We start from the raw sequence: 17,064 nt of genomic DNA on the forward strand, positions 1-17,064 counted from the left end.
CTACTAATCAAAGTCTATTTTATCTTGCTTACTGGATAAACCTGTGACCTCTTATTTATCACTATAAAAACTGTCAACTCTGCTTATAAAGGCTTATCATATCCTTTCAAAATCCAATGCTTAAACCCACTGAAACATTAAGAAACGTAACAAATTGGTACTTATTGTCAAACATCGATTTTTATTTAATTCAGGATCATCCAAATATCAGTGGTCAACTCTTGTCATGTCTAATTTTGCCAATTGAAATAAAATTAAGGGATCTTTGTATGTTAATGAGACCTGCTTTGTGGTGTATAAGAAAATGTTGGGGACGGCCCCCTGAGGGGAATCACAACCTCAACTCAAGATTTTCAAATGGCAACCTACAACATGTGACACATTTTTGAAAGAGTTAAAAAAAAACAATTTGGCACAACTTAAGTCGCTATCTATCATCGTTCCAAGATGGCGGACCATTATAAATGGCAGAAAATGGTGTTTTCATACAAACGGATTTGAAACAGTTTGTGGGGTTTTTTCGAGTCAATAAACCTCAGTTTTACAGATTACCCATTCATTTCCTAGATATAGGTATAAATTTATTTTATAGGTTTGAAATTTACTCTCTGAAGTCCAGATTATTCCTCATCCAGATCACTCGGTTCCACGTAGATATACTGTAGGTTTTCTCTGTATTTTTGTAGGAATTGATAATGTTTAGTGTAAAAAGCTTTACCTAGATAAGATATAACTTGAATGTTTTTTTTTAGAAACAATTCAAACTAAACAATATTTACAAAGCTCATTATTTATTAATATCATTATACTGCAGATAAAAATAACTTTTTACCATAGCCTCTCATGCAGACTTCTGATCTACTCTCAAGATCTTTTTAAAAAAGATAAAGACTCTTGGGTCAACTTCCTGCCTACCAATTTTCTAAAAAAAAGTTAACAATTTTGTAGTTAAATTTATCTTGCCAACTTGAAGAAAAAAACTGATGAAACCTTTTCATCTAATCCAGGAACGTAAATCAGTACCTATTGGTTAGTTCCATTCACCTGGTTTAGACTATTATGTTACCACAGAACTTAGATATATTAGGTATTAAAATCAATCTATATATTGTAAATTATTAGAGATACAGCACATATAAAAAGGTAACACTTACCACTCAGGTCCGAACTTCATTGAATCGGTCATTTTCTCAGCTAGACAAACGCCTGGAAAGAACAAAATTTCATTTTAATACTTGCATTCAAATTTTAACAGGTAAGTAACAAATTAATGGGTGAATACAAGAAAACCTATAAATAAGTACAATTTTTTTCATTTATAAAACTAATAATAGATTATCCTGAATATTACAATTAGGCTAATATCACGAAACGCTTTCAAACCTCTCCCAGGCAATCGTCAGAGTTGCCACAACGGGGAGACTGGCCCTAAAGTCCAATTTCCTCCAATCGCCATTAACCATTTCTCCAATGGTCTTTGCTTTGTGCTGATATCATATGACTACTTTTGAAACTAATAATGAAACATTCTATTGACAGTATTGTTAACCCCATTTATTGAAAGTTTTTATGCTTATGGATGCTATTTGGGAACAGACATACAAGAAACCTTTTTATCAATCATTGACAGTGATTTTGTAGTTTTTCATCACAATTCCCTCTCACTTGTGCTGTTATCTGACAGAATTATAGGAACTACCAGTAACTATCTGCAACTACTGTTTTACTGACATCATATTGTTATATTTTATTTTGCCATTAGTTAACTTGTACTATATTGTTAAGATAGGAAATCTAACTTGATTATAACGTAATGTTACTGATTTATCACTGAACAATGACAAATGTCCGGAACAAATCCTGCTTACTTCAATATAATAAAAACATGAAAATTTTTACAGTGCCAGAATAACCGAATCAGTTCAGCCAAGAAGCGTGTTGTAATAATTCAGCTGGGAGAGGTTAGATATACAACTTCTTTATGATAAATAAAATTAATAGAACATAAAGTGTAACTTTTGACATTATTGAAGTCCTTTGATATTTCAACACTTTAGTATGCTAAGCTTTTCACTTCTTGTTTAAATCAATTTCTACCTACGTGTGATATGTGTTTTAACACTGTAATAAGCCTATTTTGATTCAAATGTGCGCACATCAAAAACATTTTTACACATGCAAAAATGTTATTATAGTAAGTACATTACGTTACTTTACTCTAATCTGATCAACCACTGTGTTCTGTTAAATATTAATGTTTACTTTTAAAAAAACTGATATTCAAATTCTCACAACCACGCTTTACTATACAAATAATAATTGAAAGTGTAAATTGCAATTGTTTTCACATCCATGTACATTGATAACAATTACAATATATATTTCAATTCATAACATATCAATCTACATATACAATATAAAAGTCTTCAAAGTATGGATGAACGGTTCCAATATTGTGCTATTTCCTGGAGTTCCGACCATAAATGGCCACCAAAGTCATGACTTGATGCCTTGTGACTTTCATCTTTGGAGTTGTCTGAAGTCATTGGTTTATGCCAATAAACCTCAAAACATCAGAGACTTGAAGGAAATTCAAAAGGTTGTGGGTGAAATGTAAGTAAAAACTTATCATGCAGTCATAGTGAATTTAGGGACAGTTGTTCCATGCCAGCGCAATAGAGGAGGCCACATGCATGGCTTTATATTTAAATGTGAAATAGGAAGGCTATATAAACATTTTAATGTGTTAATTTTTAGTTTTTTACTAAAATAAATCTCTTAATTTGATATATCAAAACCGGTGCTCTTTTTGAAATACCCTTTATTTTATAGTAAAAGTTGGACACTACCATTGATATTAGCATAGATTTACATTTTACAGTTTACATACAAAAGAAAATTCAAAATGGTAGAAAAATCTAATGTAATGAATGACTATTGTTTTTTTAGTGAAAATATAATTAATACTACATAGGGAAATACTACTGAAATTTAGCAAGTAGGCCTACATGATTTGATAGCAAAATCAGTGGTGGATTCAACAATAGATCCAAGAGGCCTGGGCCTACAGCCAAAACGGACCAGAAACTTAAGAGAGGTTTATTGCTATTACAGAGTAGTTAGTTAAAAGGGTTGTTACTGATATGTTATTAGAAAATTCAAGCAGTATTTAAGATTTTTCAGTATTATGTAAACATTTAGACATGAATGTAGTGAATAGTTTTATGGGATTTGTAAAAAAGGCCCACACAATTACAAATGGACAGAATACAATTGTTTCAATCTAACCTAGTTGAGGAATGGATAACAAGAAGCAGAAAATAACTAGTGTTGTTAATATTACAAGGTAATTATTAGGTTATTTAAAGGGAGAGACAAAAAGTCTGGAGATGATAAATTAATTAGGACTGATAAATAGTATATTGTATACTTGTTCCTAAGTATTGTTCAGACTTGTTAATGTAGTAAAAAGTTTTATAGAGATTTATTATTATTTTAAGAGAATTATGAACTTAAATACAGAAACAGGTGTTGGAGTAACCTAAAATGAAACAAATTATGTATCATCTGTCCCTATCTACAATTATATGCGTATTAATTTCAATTTTTACCCCATTAATATATCACAAAATTAAAGTTTCTAATGACATTTTAGATGATTACCAGTGTCGGAAAAAACTAAATAACTGATAAAGATATATTTAAAAAAATATTAACTGAAGCAAATTAATCAATCCTTTGTCCCTAACATCATTTATTATTACGTGATATAGACAGAACATACATACTACAGATTTGATATTTTTATTTATATTTGATAGCGATTTTAATTAAGTTTTTTTAACTTCCTGACACCTGAAATCATTGAAATGTTATTAAAAACGTTCATTTTGTAACCTATTTCAGTAGTAAAAATTTAAGCTGATATGTGACACAAACAAATAGTAGTTCAATTCTTTGCTTCATTTTATTGTTATTTGGTTTATTCTACACCTTTTTTTGCCCCTTAAAACAGAGTTACGTAAAACCTTAATACACATTTCCTAGTACAACATTTCTGATTCTCTAGTCCATTTAAAACCAAATTTATACAACTGTAACATTTTTTAAGCCTTATGACGAGTGCAACTTTTAACAGTTTCTTGTTGCTAGCTGTATTTGCAGGAAATACCACGAAACTGCTGTGGCCTAATAAGTTACATCGCTAGCGTATACCAGAAATTCAGTGACGAGTCATCACTACCACCTATCTCCATTGTTCATATCTCTGTATATTTCAATGTGTCCACATAACATCATGTAAACCTAATAATTTCTCTTTCTGTGGCGTTTGAAAAATACATGTATCCATTTTAGAAAAATAAAGAGAAACAATTACAATTACAGTGCTGCCGTGGGGCAGCCTGCAATCTATTTTTTAGGATGCACTAACTTTCGGTTTAAGACCAACATTTTGCTGGTAAACAAGGTTCAAAATGAGCAGCTCAAAGGTCAAATGAGCTGATCATTTTGAACCAAAACATCCTAAATATTTACTAATCATAAAGTTACCAATTTCCCAAACGTATACCTCACACCGTACAACAGGTTTCCCAGTATAAAATCACATTATTCATTGATTTTAAACCCAACATTCTAAAGACCCCTGTATTTAGAATACAACATTAAGTGAAATGAAAAGTCAGGAACACAAAGAAAATCAGAAAATATAACTAGGAAGGCATTATTATAAAGAAATGAATATTCTTGTTCTATGTACTAGAAAATTACATTTAGGAGTGTTGACGTAGGAGATAAACTAATGTGAAATGTAAGACTTTTTTATTTTTTAGTTCTAGCGTTCGAGATCATAACCCGACCATCTAGAATTTTGAAATTCTACTGATAGCCTAGGTACTATCTCCAGGGATGATTTTCATTCATCACCCTTATTGATGGAGAATACAAAAAACGACAAACAAACAAAGTAACACTTTGAGATAGAACTTGTACCTATTATAAAAATATAAAATTCTAGATGGTCTGATTACGAATGCAACCAACGCAGCAAAAGATTTTGAAGAAGCAATGAAGATTGTTATCAACTGTTATGGTTATACCTTAGCTTTGTGAGTTTTTATTCAAGTTTCTTTGTCTATAAAAAGCATTACCTTTTCAATAAACATCACAGTATGAAAACCCTATTAATAGGTGACAAGTGAAATGTAGGCCTAGGCCTATAAGTTATACAGAAATTTCAACAAAAAATCAATAGAAAACTTCAAATCAACTCTAGCCAAACAAAAAATGGGATGCGGTGTGTGCCACTCCAACAACACTGACACAGCTTACAACATATTCCACAATATCATCCAAGCAACCCTTGACAACACCTGCCCACTGAAGACCTTCAAAAATAAACATAAACAAAACCCAGACTGGGACATTGAATGCACAAGACTCAAGGAACAGTACATCCGAAGCCCTAGAAAAAGAGCAGTGCACAGGCCGAATAGAAGACAAAACAGAGACAATAGCCAGGAAAAAAGGACTACGACTTAAAGCTCAAAAAGCTCAAAAAAGAGTCGGTAGCAGCACATATAAGTAACTCCGAAAATAAGCCCAGAGCCCTATGGCAAATAATAAACAAAGAGAAGACAGCCAGACACAAATCGAACAACCAAATATACCTTCAAATCAATGGAAAAATACTTCACAACCCTGCAGACGTAGCAGACTGCTTTTTAACAAATTTTTCTCCTCAATAGCACAAAGAACTCTCCAAGACAGCCACTTAAATGCCACAAATACTACAAGCCAAAATCCCCCGCCACTCACTAACAACACTTTTCAGTTCGAACCAACAACAAAAGAAGAAGTGGAGAAAATAATAGACTCCATGAAAACAAAAACCTCATCTGGCCTAGATAACATCTCATCAAAACTAGCAAAAATCTGTAAAGAAGAAATTTCTGATCCCTAACACACATCATAAACATATCCTTACAACAAAGGGATTTACCCTGAAAAAACTAAAAAACAGCAAAAGTATACCCGAAATATAAAAAAGGACCAACCACCGACGACTAGCTACCGACCAATATCACTCATATCCACCTTCTCCAAAATTATTGAAAAGATAGTACTAGAAAGACTTTTTACAATATCTTGAGCACAATAACCTACTAACTAAACATCAGCATGGTTTCATGAAAGGACGATCCACAACCACAGCCCTAATTCAACTTATAGAGCATGTCATAGACAAACTGGAAGAGGGCCACACTGCTACTAGTTTATTTCTTAGACTTTACAAAAGCATTTGACTGCTTAAATCATAAACGCCTTCTTCAAAAACTGAAAAGTATGGGTGTAAAAGATAAAACTGCAGGACTGGTTCTGGAACTACCTAAACAACAGGAAAACAACTGGTGGAAATCCAATACACTAAAAAACAATTTATTAGAAAAAGTTCAGTCAAAAAAACTGCCGACATGCAGATGGGAGTGCCACAAGGATCAGTGATGCTGGGCCCGGTCCTGTTCCTACTGCTTACAAACGACCTACCCGACTACCTAGAGCGCATCTGTCACACAACCATGTACGCAGATGACATGTCATAACAATATCTGACAAAAACCACGCAACACCTTGCCAGAAGTCTAAGCAGCGCCCTAATCACAACAAAACAATACTGCATCTCGAACAACTTAGTGCTAAATGGCAATAAAACTGATTCAAATAAACTTCTCCACCAGGCCAAAAAATACACATCTTCACAATCACTGACCTAGAAACAAAAAAACCAAACAAATCACCTTGGTATATTAATTGATGAACATATAACCTGGAAAGCACACATGACAGCTTTGCAAAAAATTAAGCACCAGCATATTTGTAATACGCAGAAATTAAACAGATTAGCAATAAAGACGCAGCTAATAAACCGCCTACTTTTCACTATTTGAGACACATCTCAGATACGGTTATAGCACTATGGGGAGGAACAGCTAACTGCAACATGGAGAAGATTCTTCAGGCAGCAAAAACTAGCAATAAGAGCTCTAGAAGGACTCCAATACCAAGAAAGCTGCCGGGAAGCATTTAGAAAATTGAAGATCCTCACAGTAGTTAAACTTGTACATCCTAGAAGTAATTCTGCATGCGGTACACTCAAGAAAAAACTAGAAACAGAGACCTTCAACAGTATCACACACACGCCATGTCCTTGACTTCACACTGCCTGTACACCACCTGAGCCTCACAGCCAGGAAACCATCATATAAGGGAGCGGCCTACTTCAATAAACTTCCAGAATCCCTAAAGAATGAACCACCCAAACGTTTAAAAAAAAGCATTAACTGCCTGGCTACAAGAGAGACCCTTTTACTCAGAAAGTGAATTTTTAAACTTGTAATTTAGATTAAGCTATGTAATTTTTTTATACAACCATGAAATCTGTACCAATGACGCATGTACTGTTCTCAACGAACATGTCAATAAAGTGTATTGTCTATTGTCTATACTAATTCAGGATAATATTAAATTTTTAGTACCTATTTTTGGTACTTTGATATTATCCGAGGCCAATCAGTCCCTATCTACATTTGTTATTAGGTTATATGGTAGGCCTACTTTGGTGTTCATCTGGAGGCCACTATTTTATTAACAGTTTTTCTTACCAGGGACCTAACAATCCACATTATTAGTAAGAATATACTTTATTTGACTTGCTGTGAAAATTACATGTAATGACGATTGGTGCATACTTACAAATTGTTATTAGGCTATACTTAAACGAAAATTTTAAGTCGGTATTTACGAGCATTCACGTGATCTGAAATTGAGTTTAGGTACTTTCTCGAAGATTATTTGTCTTCTTCACCAGAAGTGCGGGTCCACCAAAGCCTGCACTGATGGCCAAGGCCATTTCTGATCAATATTTTCCCAACCTCAATTCACATATCAGATCGCCCAACATGGTCTGATGTATGAAAAGTTTAACCACTTCTTCTTTTTCTTCTATGCGGCCTATTGCCATGCACTTAAGCCTCAAGGACCTTTTGCGCACCCTGGAAGCACACCATGAGGCCTCCCAGTCTATGATTCCAGCAGTTCCACAAACCGCCGAAAACAACCTATCAGGTCCTCTTACTAACCAATTTACCATTATATTCCTTCTCTAATTTTGTTTAAAATTCATAATAGATTGTATGTAATAATGTAACCATTTATTTTATTCTTATCTAAATTATTCATTGTTTATTGTTTATAATTTTTTATGGATTTATTGTGGACTTTACAAACACCCGTGGACTTATGTATATAAAAATATATATATAGTGTTTATATTCTTGACAGCATTCATGTACACCATGTGTAAACTTTGAATAAAGATGTTTCTGATTCTGGAGGATCTGGAACCTGGTCTGAGGTCAGGAAAGTACTGATCGGAAATGACCCTGGTCATCAGTGCGAGCTTCAATTGAAATAATAAAACGATCCCTCGAGATAGTACCTAAATTCAAGCTCAAATCAAGTGAGGGCATGTAAATGTTAAATTTTTCAAATGAGCACTCATAAAGGTTATCTTTAACTTTGGTGTAACAAGAAGTAGATGGGAAGACGTGACCTACTTCGCACCGACATCACCTTTTGGGAGGTAGAAAACAAGAACCGATCAATATAGTGACGTAATTTTCACAAATGAGTCGAATAAAGTCTGTTTTTAATAATAATGTAGTTTTTATAGGTCCCTGGTACTAAAAACTATTCCAAAACCCCTATTGCCCTCCGGACAATTACCAAAGTACCAGTTATATATAATACATCCGTAAATATTATAAATAGAAAAAGTTACGTTCATATTTATGTGCCCTCACCTAATCTGAGCTTGAATGTAGGTACTATTTTGAAGGATGATTTACTTATTTCACAATAAGTGCGGAGTGGCACCAAAGGTGATTCCCAGGGCATTGCCGATTGGTACATCCCAACTTCAGTTCAGGTCCTAGATTCTTCCACTTTTCCTATGTTAAATCATGTTGGACGATCTGGTATATGATTCGAGATCGGGAAAGTAATGATCAGAAATGCCCGTGGCCTTGGCAAAGAGTGCGGGCTTTCTGGTAAAAAATTTCTCAAAATAGCACCCAAACTTAAACTTAGGTTATATAAACACTCATAAATGTTAACTTTAACATTTATATTTGCAGGGTGCCAAAAAAAGAAGTCCACACTGATGGCCAGAGACATATGCAATCAGTACTTTCCTAACCTTGAATCATATCCTTGATCGACCAACTTCTCTAAAGTTAGATCACATGCTAAAAGTTTAATGTGATCTGAGGTCGGGAAAGAATCCATCAGATATGCCCCTAGCCATCCCAAGAGGACCTGATAGGTTGTTTTAGACGATTTGTGGAATTGCTGAAATCATAAGACTGGTAGGCCTGACGGTGTGCTTCCGGGGTGCACAAAAAAAGGCCCTTGAGGATTAAGTGCATGGCAGTAGGCAGAAGAAGGACAGCTTACATTGTCAGAAAGGCGAGACTAATAAGCGGCCTACACTTGTTATTCGGCCTTCATTATCGAACGATTCAGTATATTACCAAACTTGGGTAGAGTACAATAAACGGACCTAGTTTTTTATATTGATATCGACAAACGATATTACTTAATTACAACTTTCGATATAACTAACCGATACTGATTTTTTAACAATAACTAACTTGTATCAACTATAACCACTTTTTCATATAATAAACATATTTTCTTTTAGAGATAATAACAGACAGTCGAAAGCTCATGAATGACCGTGAAACAAAGTTTAAAAAGTAGCATATCAGCCGACCTGCATGCACACCATCTCCGTGAGTATTTGTGGAGAACAGAAGTACGATTTTCTAAAAAAGATGCTTCAACAACTTCTCGAAACGGTTGCAACACAGGAGGGAACATATAAATAAATAACTGCTTCCAGGATTATCCCGAGGTAACCCGTTTTTTACAAATGTTCATAAACGGACTAACCTGAGTAAACTTGTGCAACAAATAAATGTCCGTTCTAATTTGGACTGGCCCGTATTAACTTGCTCAGTAGTTATTTGATGAGTTCCCAGCCTGCAGCAGCACTTTACGTGCGCTGTAATAGTTTGTAGAGGAATCGGTAGATCGCACTAGCGTCATCCTTCCTCATTCAATGTGCTGCCATTTTAGCTGTGTTTCACATTATTTCCTGTGTTTATTTTCAAGTAAATTTGAGAGGTGTATTAGACCATGAGCAATGAAGAACTTGTTAGTGATTTTGAACAATCAGATGGGAGTTTTTATTTTTTTATATTTTTATATTCAAAACATTCAATTATTCTCTAGCAGAATTTCATTATATTCCTTTTATATAGTTCATTAGATATATCGTGAATATAACAACATAATATTTGAGATACAATTTATAATAAAATTTGAGTATGTTTGCGTGTGCAAAACATTAATTTTATTTACAATATAATATATACATATACATACGTCCCGAGTATTCACGGGTTAATCTTGTATATAGGTTTTTAAATTTTAAAAAAGACATGAAATATACATGAAATCAATTTTTAATCAATATAAATACTATATATTCGCTTGTAAAAAACTACTATTTCCTTTGGTAAAAAAAGTGGACCTAAATATGACCAACTTGGGCAAATAAAGTAGACCGGGAAGCGGTTTTAAAACATATTTTGCAAATGTTTTTTATGCTGTAATCATTTCATTATGATTTATCAGTTTTTCCTATATCAAGTTCTACTTGTTCGTTTGATTGTTATAGCTCATTTATTATTTATAAGATTATCACTATGTGCATTATATTAGTTATTTTAATTTAAAATGATTGTGATTATGGCTATAAATATGTTGATGTGATTTATAAACGCGTATTCGATAATTGAATAAAACACCGGGTCTCCTCATCGTACTCCTTCAACCTCCAACTTCAATATTAGGCTGCAGTATAATAACCGGCCACCGACACAATCAAATGATGATTATCAAATGATTGAAATCATCGATATTCATGACTATCCAAATGACTGAAAGCAAACTGTCAAAGACTAAAAACAAAATGTTGGACCAGATAACATAATAGATATTTCAAAGAACAATATGGGGGTAGGGTACGATAAGCGGACCCGGTTTTTTATATCGAAATTGGCAAACGATATTACTCAATCATAACCATTGATATAATCAATCAATACTGATTAATTATTTTGAACAATTAACTTAAATAATCTAAATCAACAGCTGTAAACACTTTCAAATAATACACGTAAGGTAATATTTCAATTTTACATAAGTAATTTTAATTATTAAAAATGGCAGTCTATTTTTTAGAAAACTACACAACATTGCTTTGAAAGATAATAAGACACGTTTTTTGTGGCTTCATCATGTTGAACTCGTTCAGAAAAACCCATTATGTGAAATTTATGGGAAAGAAATAACTGTAACTGTGAGAGGAGCAAATATGGTCGTCTTCAGTTTTCCTAATTTTGATAATAATAATTTGTTTGATCACTGTAAATATTAAATTCATTTTAATTTAAAAAATATGATTGTTATTGAGAACTACAGATATTTTGATAATACTTTTGGTACTTTGGGATTATACCGACCACACCCAGACATGAATCATTATTTAACATTTTGCTTCTACTGATTACTAGATTAGCGTAGTAGAACAATATTTCGTCAATATAAAACAGGAATTGTCTTATCGCAAACCCCTCCCCATCCTCAGACAGAGGTCAAAGTCGAGCAGTTTAGTAGATAATGTGATTGCCCGAGTCTTGCCGCCCGTTCAGCTGGTGCGTCACTTTGTTGTACTTCCGTGTTTTACCCCTAAAATTTCTCCAAACACAAAAACGAACATTACCGTACCGAACAAAAACTAAATTCTTGATCACACTCCGCCACCCAAAATGCGAGTGCCTCCGGCCATCAGCGCGGGCTTTGGCACCGCCGGTGCTGCCCCGCGCTGTCAACGAAAGAAAAACATTCCTCGAGATAGTACCTATCAGTAAAATATCAAATTCTAGAGGAGTTGATCAGAAATATAAATTGAATTGTAATGGAAAGGCAATTGTGTACTGTGCAAAAAACTTAAATAATCATGTGATGCCGCGCGGCCTGCCATAATCGGGATTCTCGAGAAAGATAAGATAACAGCGACAACAATACCGATCACAATACCTGGAAATTCTTGTTGATTGATGGAATGTTAGTTCTGTTACTCAACTACATCGTTTTATAACGTTCTAAATTCATTGAAAAAAGTCTAAGTGTTGGGGGCATATAACGGAATCTGACCCCATTAACAATTGATAATCGTTGTTCGTTTGTAATTTTGTAATTAAAGAGTTGTTCTTTCGTTCTAGCATGTTTGTTTCTATAAATTTATATTTTTGTGTTCTTCATACTGGTGGTGGTGGTGGTGGTATGGTGGTGGTATAATCCCAAAGTACCATACTTTTATATTGATTGATAGTCTAGGATTTGACATGCGAACATTAGGTATCAATGACTACATTCTTCGATATAAAAAACCGGGTCCGCTGCTTATCGTAACCTACTCATGACGTCAATAACAACAGCTGGTAATGATGTCAATAGTCTAAATAAAGAAAGCTGGCAATGATTATTTATTAATATCTATTGGTCAATGTCCTACTCGATAGAATCGATATTTAAAATCGATAATCATAATCCGATTGCGTTGGTGGCTGCTTATGACACTGTAGCCTGATATTATACTATAATTAAAAAAACAAGAATTATTATACATTAACAACAATTATAACACATTACAACAAAGCAAAAAAAAGCATTAACAAAGCATTATAAATAACAAAATAAACTTTAACCTGGATCACATGTTTGAGATACTTTACAATAGGCCACCTATTAAAGTCCACCCATCAGAAATATTATAGAGTTGGTTTCAGATTGTTATTGCCCGAAAACCTCATGTTTACCAAAATCAATTAACCCTAGAACTGTTAATCGACATAATTATGACGGTTAATGCCGCTTTTGTGGTGTTAACCGTCAAAATTTTGTCGATCAAACATTCCCTCGTATAATTACTTTTTATAATATACTCCGGTAACGTATCGATATAATTCATGCACCATTGGATTCGGGAAGAAAAATGCTAAGGAACAGATGAGTTTTATTCCTCTTTGTATTATGGTTATGACGTAGCAAGCTTGTTATTTTGAACGTAAAAGAAAACGCGACGCCGTTTGTTGTGACCGCCATATTGCCGCTGCCGTTCTGTATCACTTTCGTGCCGAGCTGTGGATATTTGTAAGTTTTAATAGTTTTACGCGTGTTTTAGTGTCGTATTTAATGTGTAGTGTGTTGTTTGATGTCGTAGTAGTGTAAACATATATATTTTAGAATAAATCAATTTCTATTTACTGAAATATGTTTGAGAAATTACCGGCTTTGTGTAGGCTATGGCAAAATGACTTGGCTAAAATTCATTTCACATAGTTTGTTATTGTTTTCACTTACTAAACGTTATTTATAGCACTCTTTTAGCTCTGAAGTAAGTATTTATTTTTGGTAAATAGATAGTTTTCACAATAAAATATATATTTCCTGTAATTTCTTTGGTTATATATAATAACTGTTTGGGTTATTCTATATTTTTTCAATATCTTTAGTTATATTTATAGTTTTCTAACTACATAATATTTCCTATTACTTATAAACCATAAATTTATAAATTTTGATATAGTACAAGCTTTAGAAACTATTTTATATTTTGCTGAATGAAAATTTTTCGCAAAATTTTTGAATAATGGCAAAATTTAACTTTTTTTACTTTTCAAAAAATAATTTATGGTAATTATTTAATTACTACTGTATATTCTATTTTATTCTAAGTAATAAAATATGCAAAATAACATGTATTCATAGATAAATGTATTAGCAAAACTTGTTTTACCAAAGTCTTACGTGTACATCCGATTTTCAGAATTTATACGCATCGCTGCTTTTTGTTCTATAGCTTTATCATGCTTTCATAAATGTGTATAATGTTTGTTTTTCTGAAACTAGATAAAATTTGACACAGAATGGCTATCTCACTTATAAATATTTCTCACTATAACTTCATTTGCTAGGTATGGTCCCCCCCAAATTTAAGAAATATTTTTCGTAAATTTTATATTTGATTAAAAAAAGTGTTTATTAGAAAATTTTTGATGGTTAATTTTACAATATAGTGCAATTCTACGTTTAATTCTGAACACAAAAATATATACTCTTATTTATATTGCTTTTATTTTATATTTTTAATAATTTTTTTAAAAAAACCTTGCGTGAAGCTCCAAAACAGCCCGACACTACAGGATGAAATAACCGCCAGTTCTAGGGTTAAAGTGATCGATGTGGCTGATGCCAGTAGCTGACGTGTTTACACTTTTCTTAACTATTAAAAACCAAGTATAAAACGAATATGAATTTTAGAAAAATACTGAGTAATTCGGATCCCTGCACTAAGAAGATTTGAGAGGCACAATGATAAAAACAGTGCTATTATCTAAAACCAGAACATCTGGTCACACTCTAGACCTAGATTCTACACTCAACAAACATGACATTATTTTAATTCTTGAGGATATAAGGAACATTTAATCACCAATCTTGTTGTGCCTTCATTTATAACAATACAACAAAACTTATTGCATTTCTACCTACAGTCGGAATTTTTGGAGTTAGGTCAGTTGACCTACTACTGCTCATTGTTTGCCCTATCCTGCATATAGTCCATTTTTGTAAACAAAACAATAGCAGGCTAATAAATGACAACGTTTGAATTTAATTAGTTACTTACTAATAGCAACATACAATATACAATTCAAGCCTTTAAATAATATAATCTATTAAGTATGGAGCTTCATACTTAAAAGTTTTAGTTTTCAGAACAAATGCAACAGCCGAGGTGGCAGAAAGTAGGGTTCTCTTTAAGGAAATATGTGGAATGTATGCAGTTTCATATCAAATGCACTTAATCATTTGATTTGAAGCTATCATATACATTATTGTCTTCTTTCAATTGTGTAGCATTTCCCTAGTTAATTGAGTAAATAAGTTATATTGACTTACTTTGGAAACAGTAGTAAACCAATATGGCTGGCAGAACTTCAGGAGATATAAGATGTGTCGCCAACGCTTGCGCACTGCGCAGATGAAATGTGTTTTTTCAACGAATCAAAGAAAAACATACTCCAAAAAAGGCGTTGTTGATTAATCTTTCAATCTAAATGTGAGATCTCATAACACCGATTCCTATAGTATCGAATCTTAAAGCGAACTATAGAAGATTTGTAACCTAATTAAGTTTCAGACACTAAAAATCTAAATCCAAATGGTATTTATAAATCCAAATAAATCAAATGTTATTTCATTCAGTACAAAACAAACTAGATCAAAATTAAAGCCAAATATTTATCTAGAAAATTAAAAAATGAATCAAGTATAAAACTTAAAATTCCTTGGACTAATGTTGGACCAACACTTTAGTTGGGATAAACATGTTGACCATGTAGGAAATAAAATGTCCTCTGGTCTTTACGCTCTACGACAAATGTGGAGGGTATGTCATTTACCTTAAATATAATTTAGTTTACATTAATCAATCACACAATGTCTTACAGCATAAGCATGTATGAACCTGAATACAGTATACTTAAATTAGGAGCATATCAAGGTTATAACTCTCGCCATATAAGTTATCCATAAATCATAAAACATCACTTAGAATTTTTAATCAAAATTTCTCCACTTCAAGATTCAAATTCTTGTTATTTCTTCCAAAAGAGTCTCTACAAATTTGCATATTTAAAGCAAGTTAAAAATAATTTTTATTGAAAAATCAGTATACTTATTTAAAGAAAATTTTGAAGTTACTTAGTTCATCTTACAATTTAGTAGTTAATATAACATATAGTAGTAGCCTACTGTAAAATCAGTGTTGTCATTAAATATTACTTTGAGGTAAACTTCTTTATTCAATGATTTATGCAGTTACTAAATAAAAATATTTTAATATAATAGTAACGCTATTTTATATTTGTACTGTGCGTGTCCATTGTGAAAATCTTGAATAAAGTGAATATAAATTGAATCGAACCCCGTACAAGTAGACCTTTATTGTTTCTATTGAAATTCGTAGAAGATGACATTTATATATATATATATAAATATATAAAGTTTTTTACAACTTCATCTGGGCATCAGAGGTTTGAGGAACGATCTTTACCTTATTATATAGTAAAAAGTGTAGAAATATTTATTTCTATTCATAACAGAATAACTTGCACCAATTAGTAACATGTTTAATATCTTGTATAAAAATGGTGGTATTAGCTTCTTTTTGGTTTCGTCGAAGGACACGTCGTCCATTGTGTGATGAAATTGTTCAAAAAATAAACTTCAAAGAATGGGGATTGAAGTTTGTCCTCTTACTCCTTTGTGACACTACTTGCCAAAGTACGTCATGAAAGCCTACCAATTCTTATAGACAAGCGTTTTGGTCAGGTAAAGTAATGTTTAACTTCGCTACGTTCTGATTCAGGAAGTAATTGTCTTCGTTTATAACCACCGGACACAACTGATCACTTGTTGGAGGTAGTTCGTTCACTGCGAGAAACAAATATCATACGCCAAATTTTAGGAATTAAAAATATTTTGACCAAAGGGCAAATAAAATTTGCATTAGTCCTATCGAGCAAGATATAAGCACAAATAACTTTAAATAAATCAATAAATTGGCAGGTATGAAATTAAAACATATTTAACATAGTTTAATTTACAACTACCATACAACTAACATCAAGCTAGAAACTAACAGACATTTTTGTAGAGAGCTTTAACAATACAGTACCTTCTTGATAATTCTTGCAAAAATAACCTAAACCTGCAGTGTTGCAAAATATAAACGAAATAAATCAGTAGTTTTATATAACAGAGTATTTTCAAGAAAACGTTTCATTCTTTTTATAACCTGAATAGGACTTA

At 32.6% G+C, this 17,064-nt stretch overlaps 1 protein-coding gene across 3 annotated transcripts in view; it reads right to left on the reverse strand.

Annotated features, from left to right (window-relative positions):
• Window positions 1–15,241, reverse strand: part of LOC124360054 (GIGYF family protein Gyf-like) — a 90,371-nt gene extending 75,130 nt beyond the window's left edge. For all 3 annotated transcript variants that reach the window (XM_046813313.1, XM_046813310.1, XM_046813312.1), the window contains exons 1-2: window positions 15,151–15,241; window positions 1,155–1,206 (exon numbers count right to left, since the gene is read on the reverse strand). In XM_046813313.1, coding sequence (XP_046669269.1) covers window positions 1,155–1,186 — 32 coding nt within the window. In that variant the 5' untranslated portion in view covers window positions 1,187–1,206; window positions 15,151–15,241. The remainder of the gene's footprint in view (window positions 1–1,154; window positions 1,207–15,150) is intronic.
• Window positions 15,242–17,064: the final 1,823 nt, after the last annotated feature.

The sequence above is a fragment of the Homalodisca vitripennis genome, chromosome 4 (genome assembly GCF_021130785.1).
Source record: "Homalodisca vitripennis isolate AUS2020 chromosome 4, UT_GWSS_2.1, whole genome shotgun sequence".
NCBI classification, from domain to species: Eukaryota; Metazoa; Arthropoda; class Insecta; order Hemiptera; family Cicadellidae; genus Homalodisca; species Homalodisca vitripennis.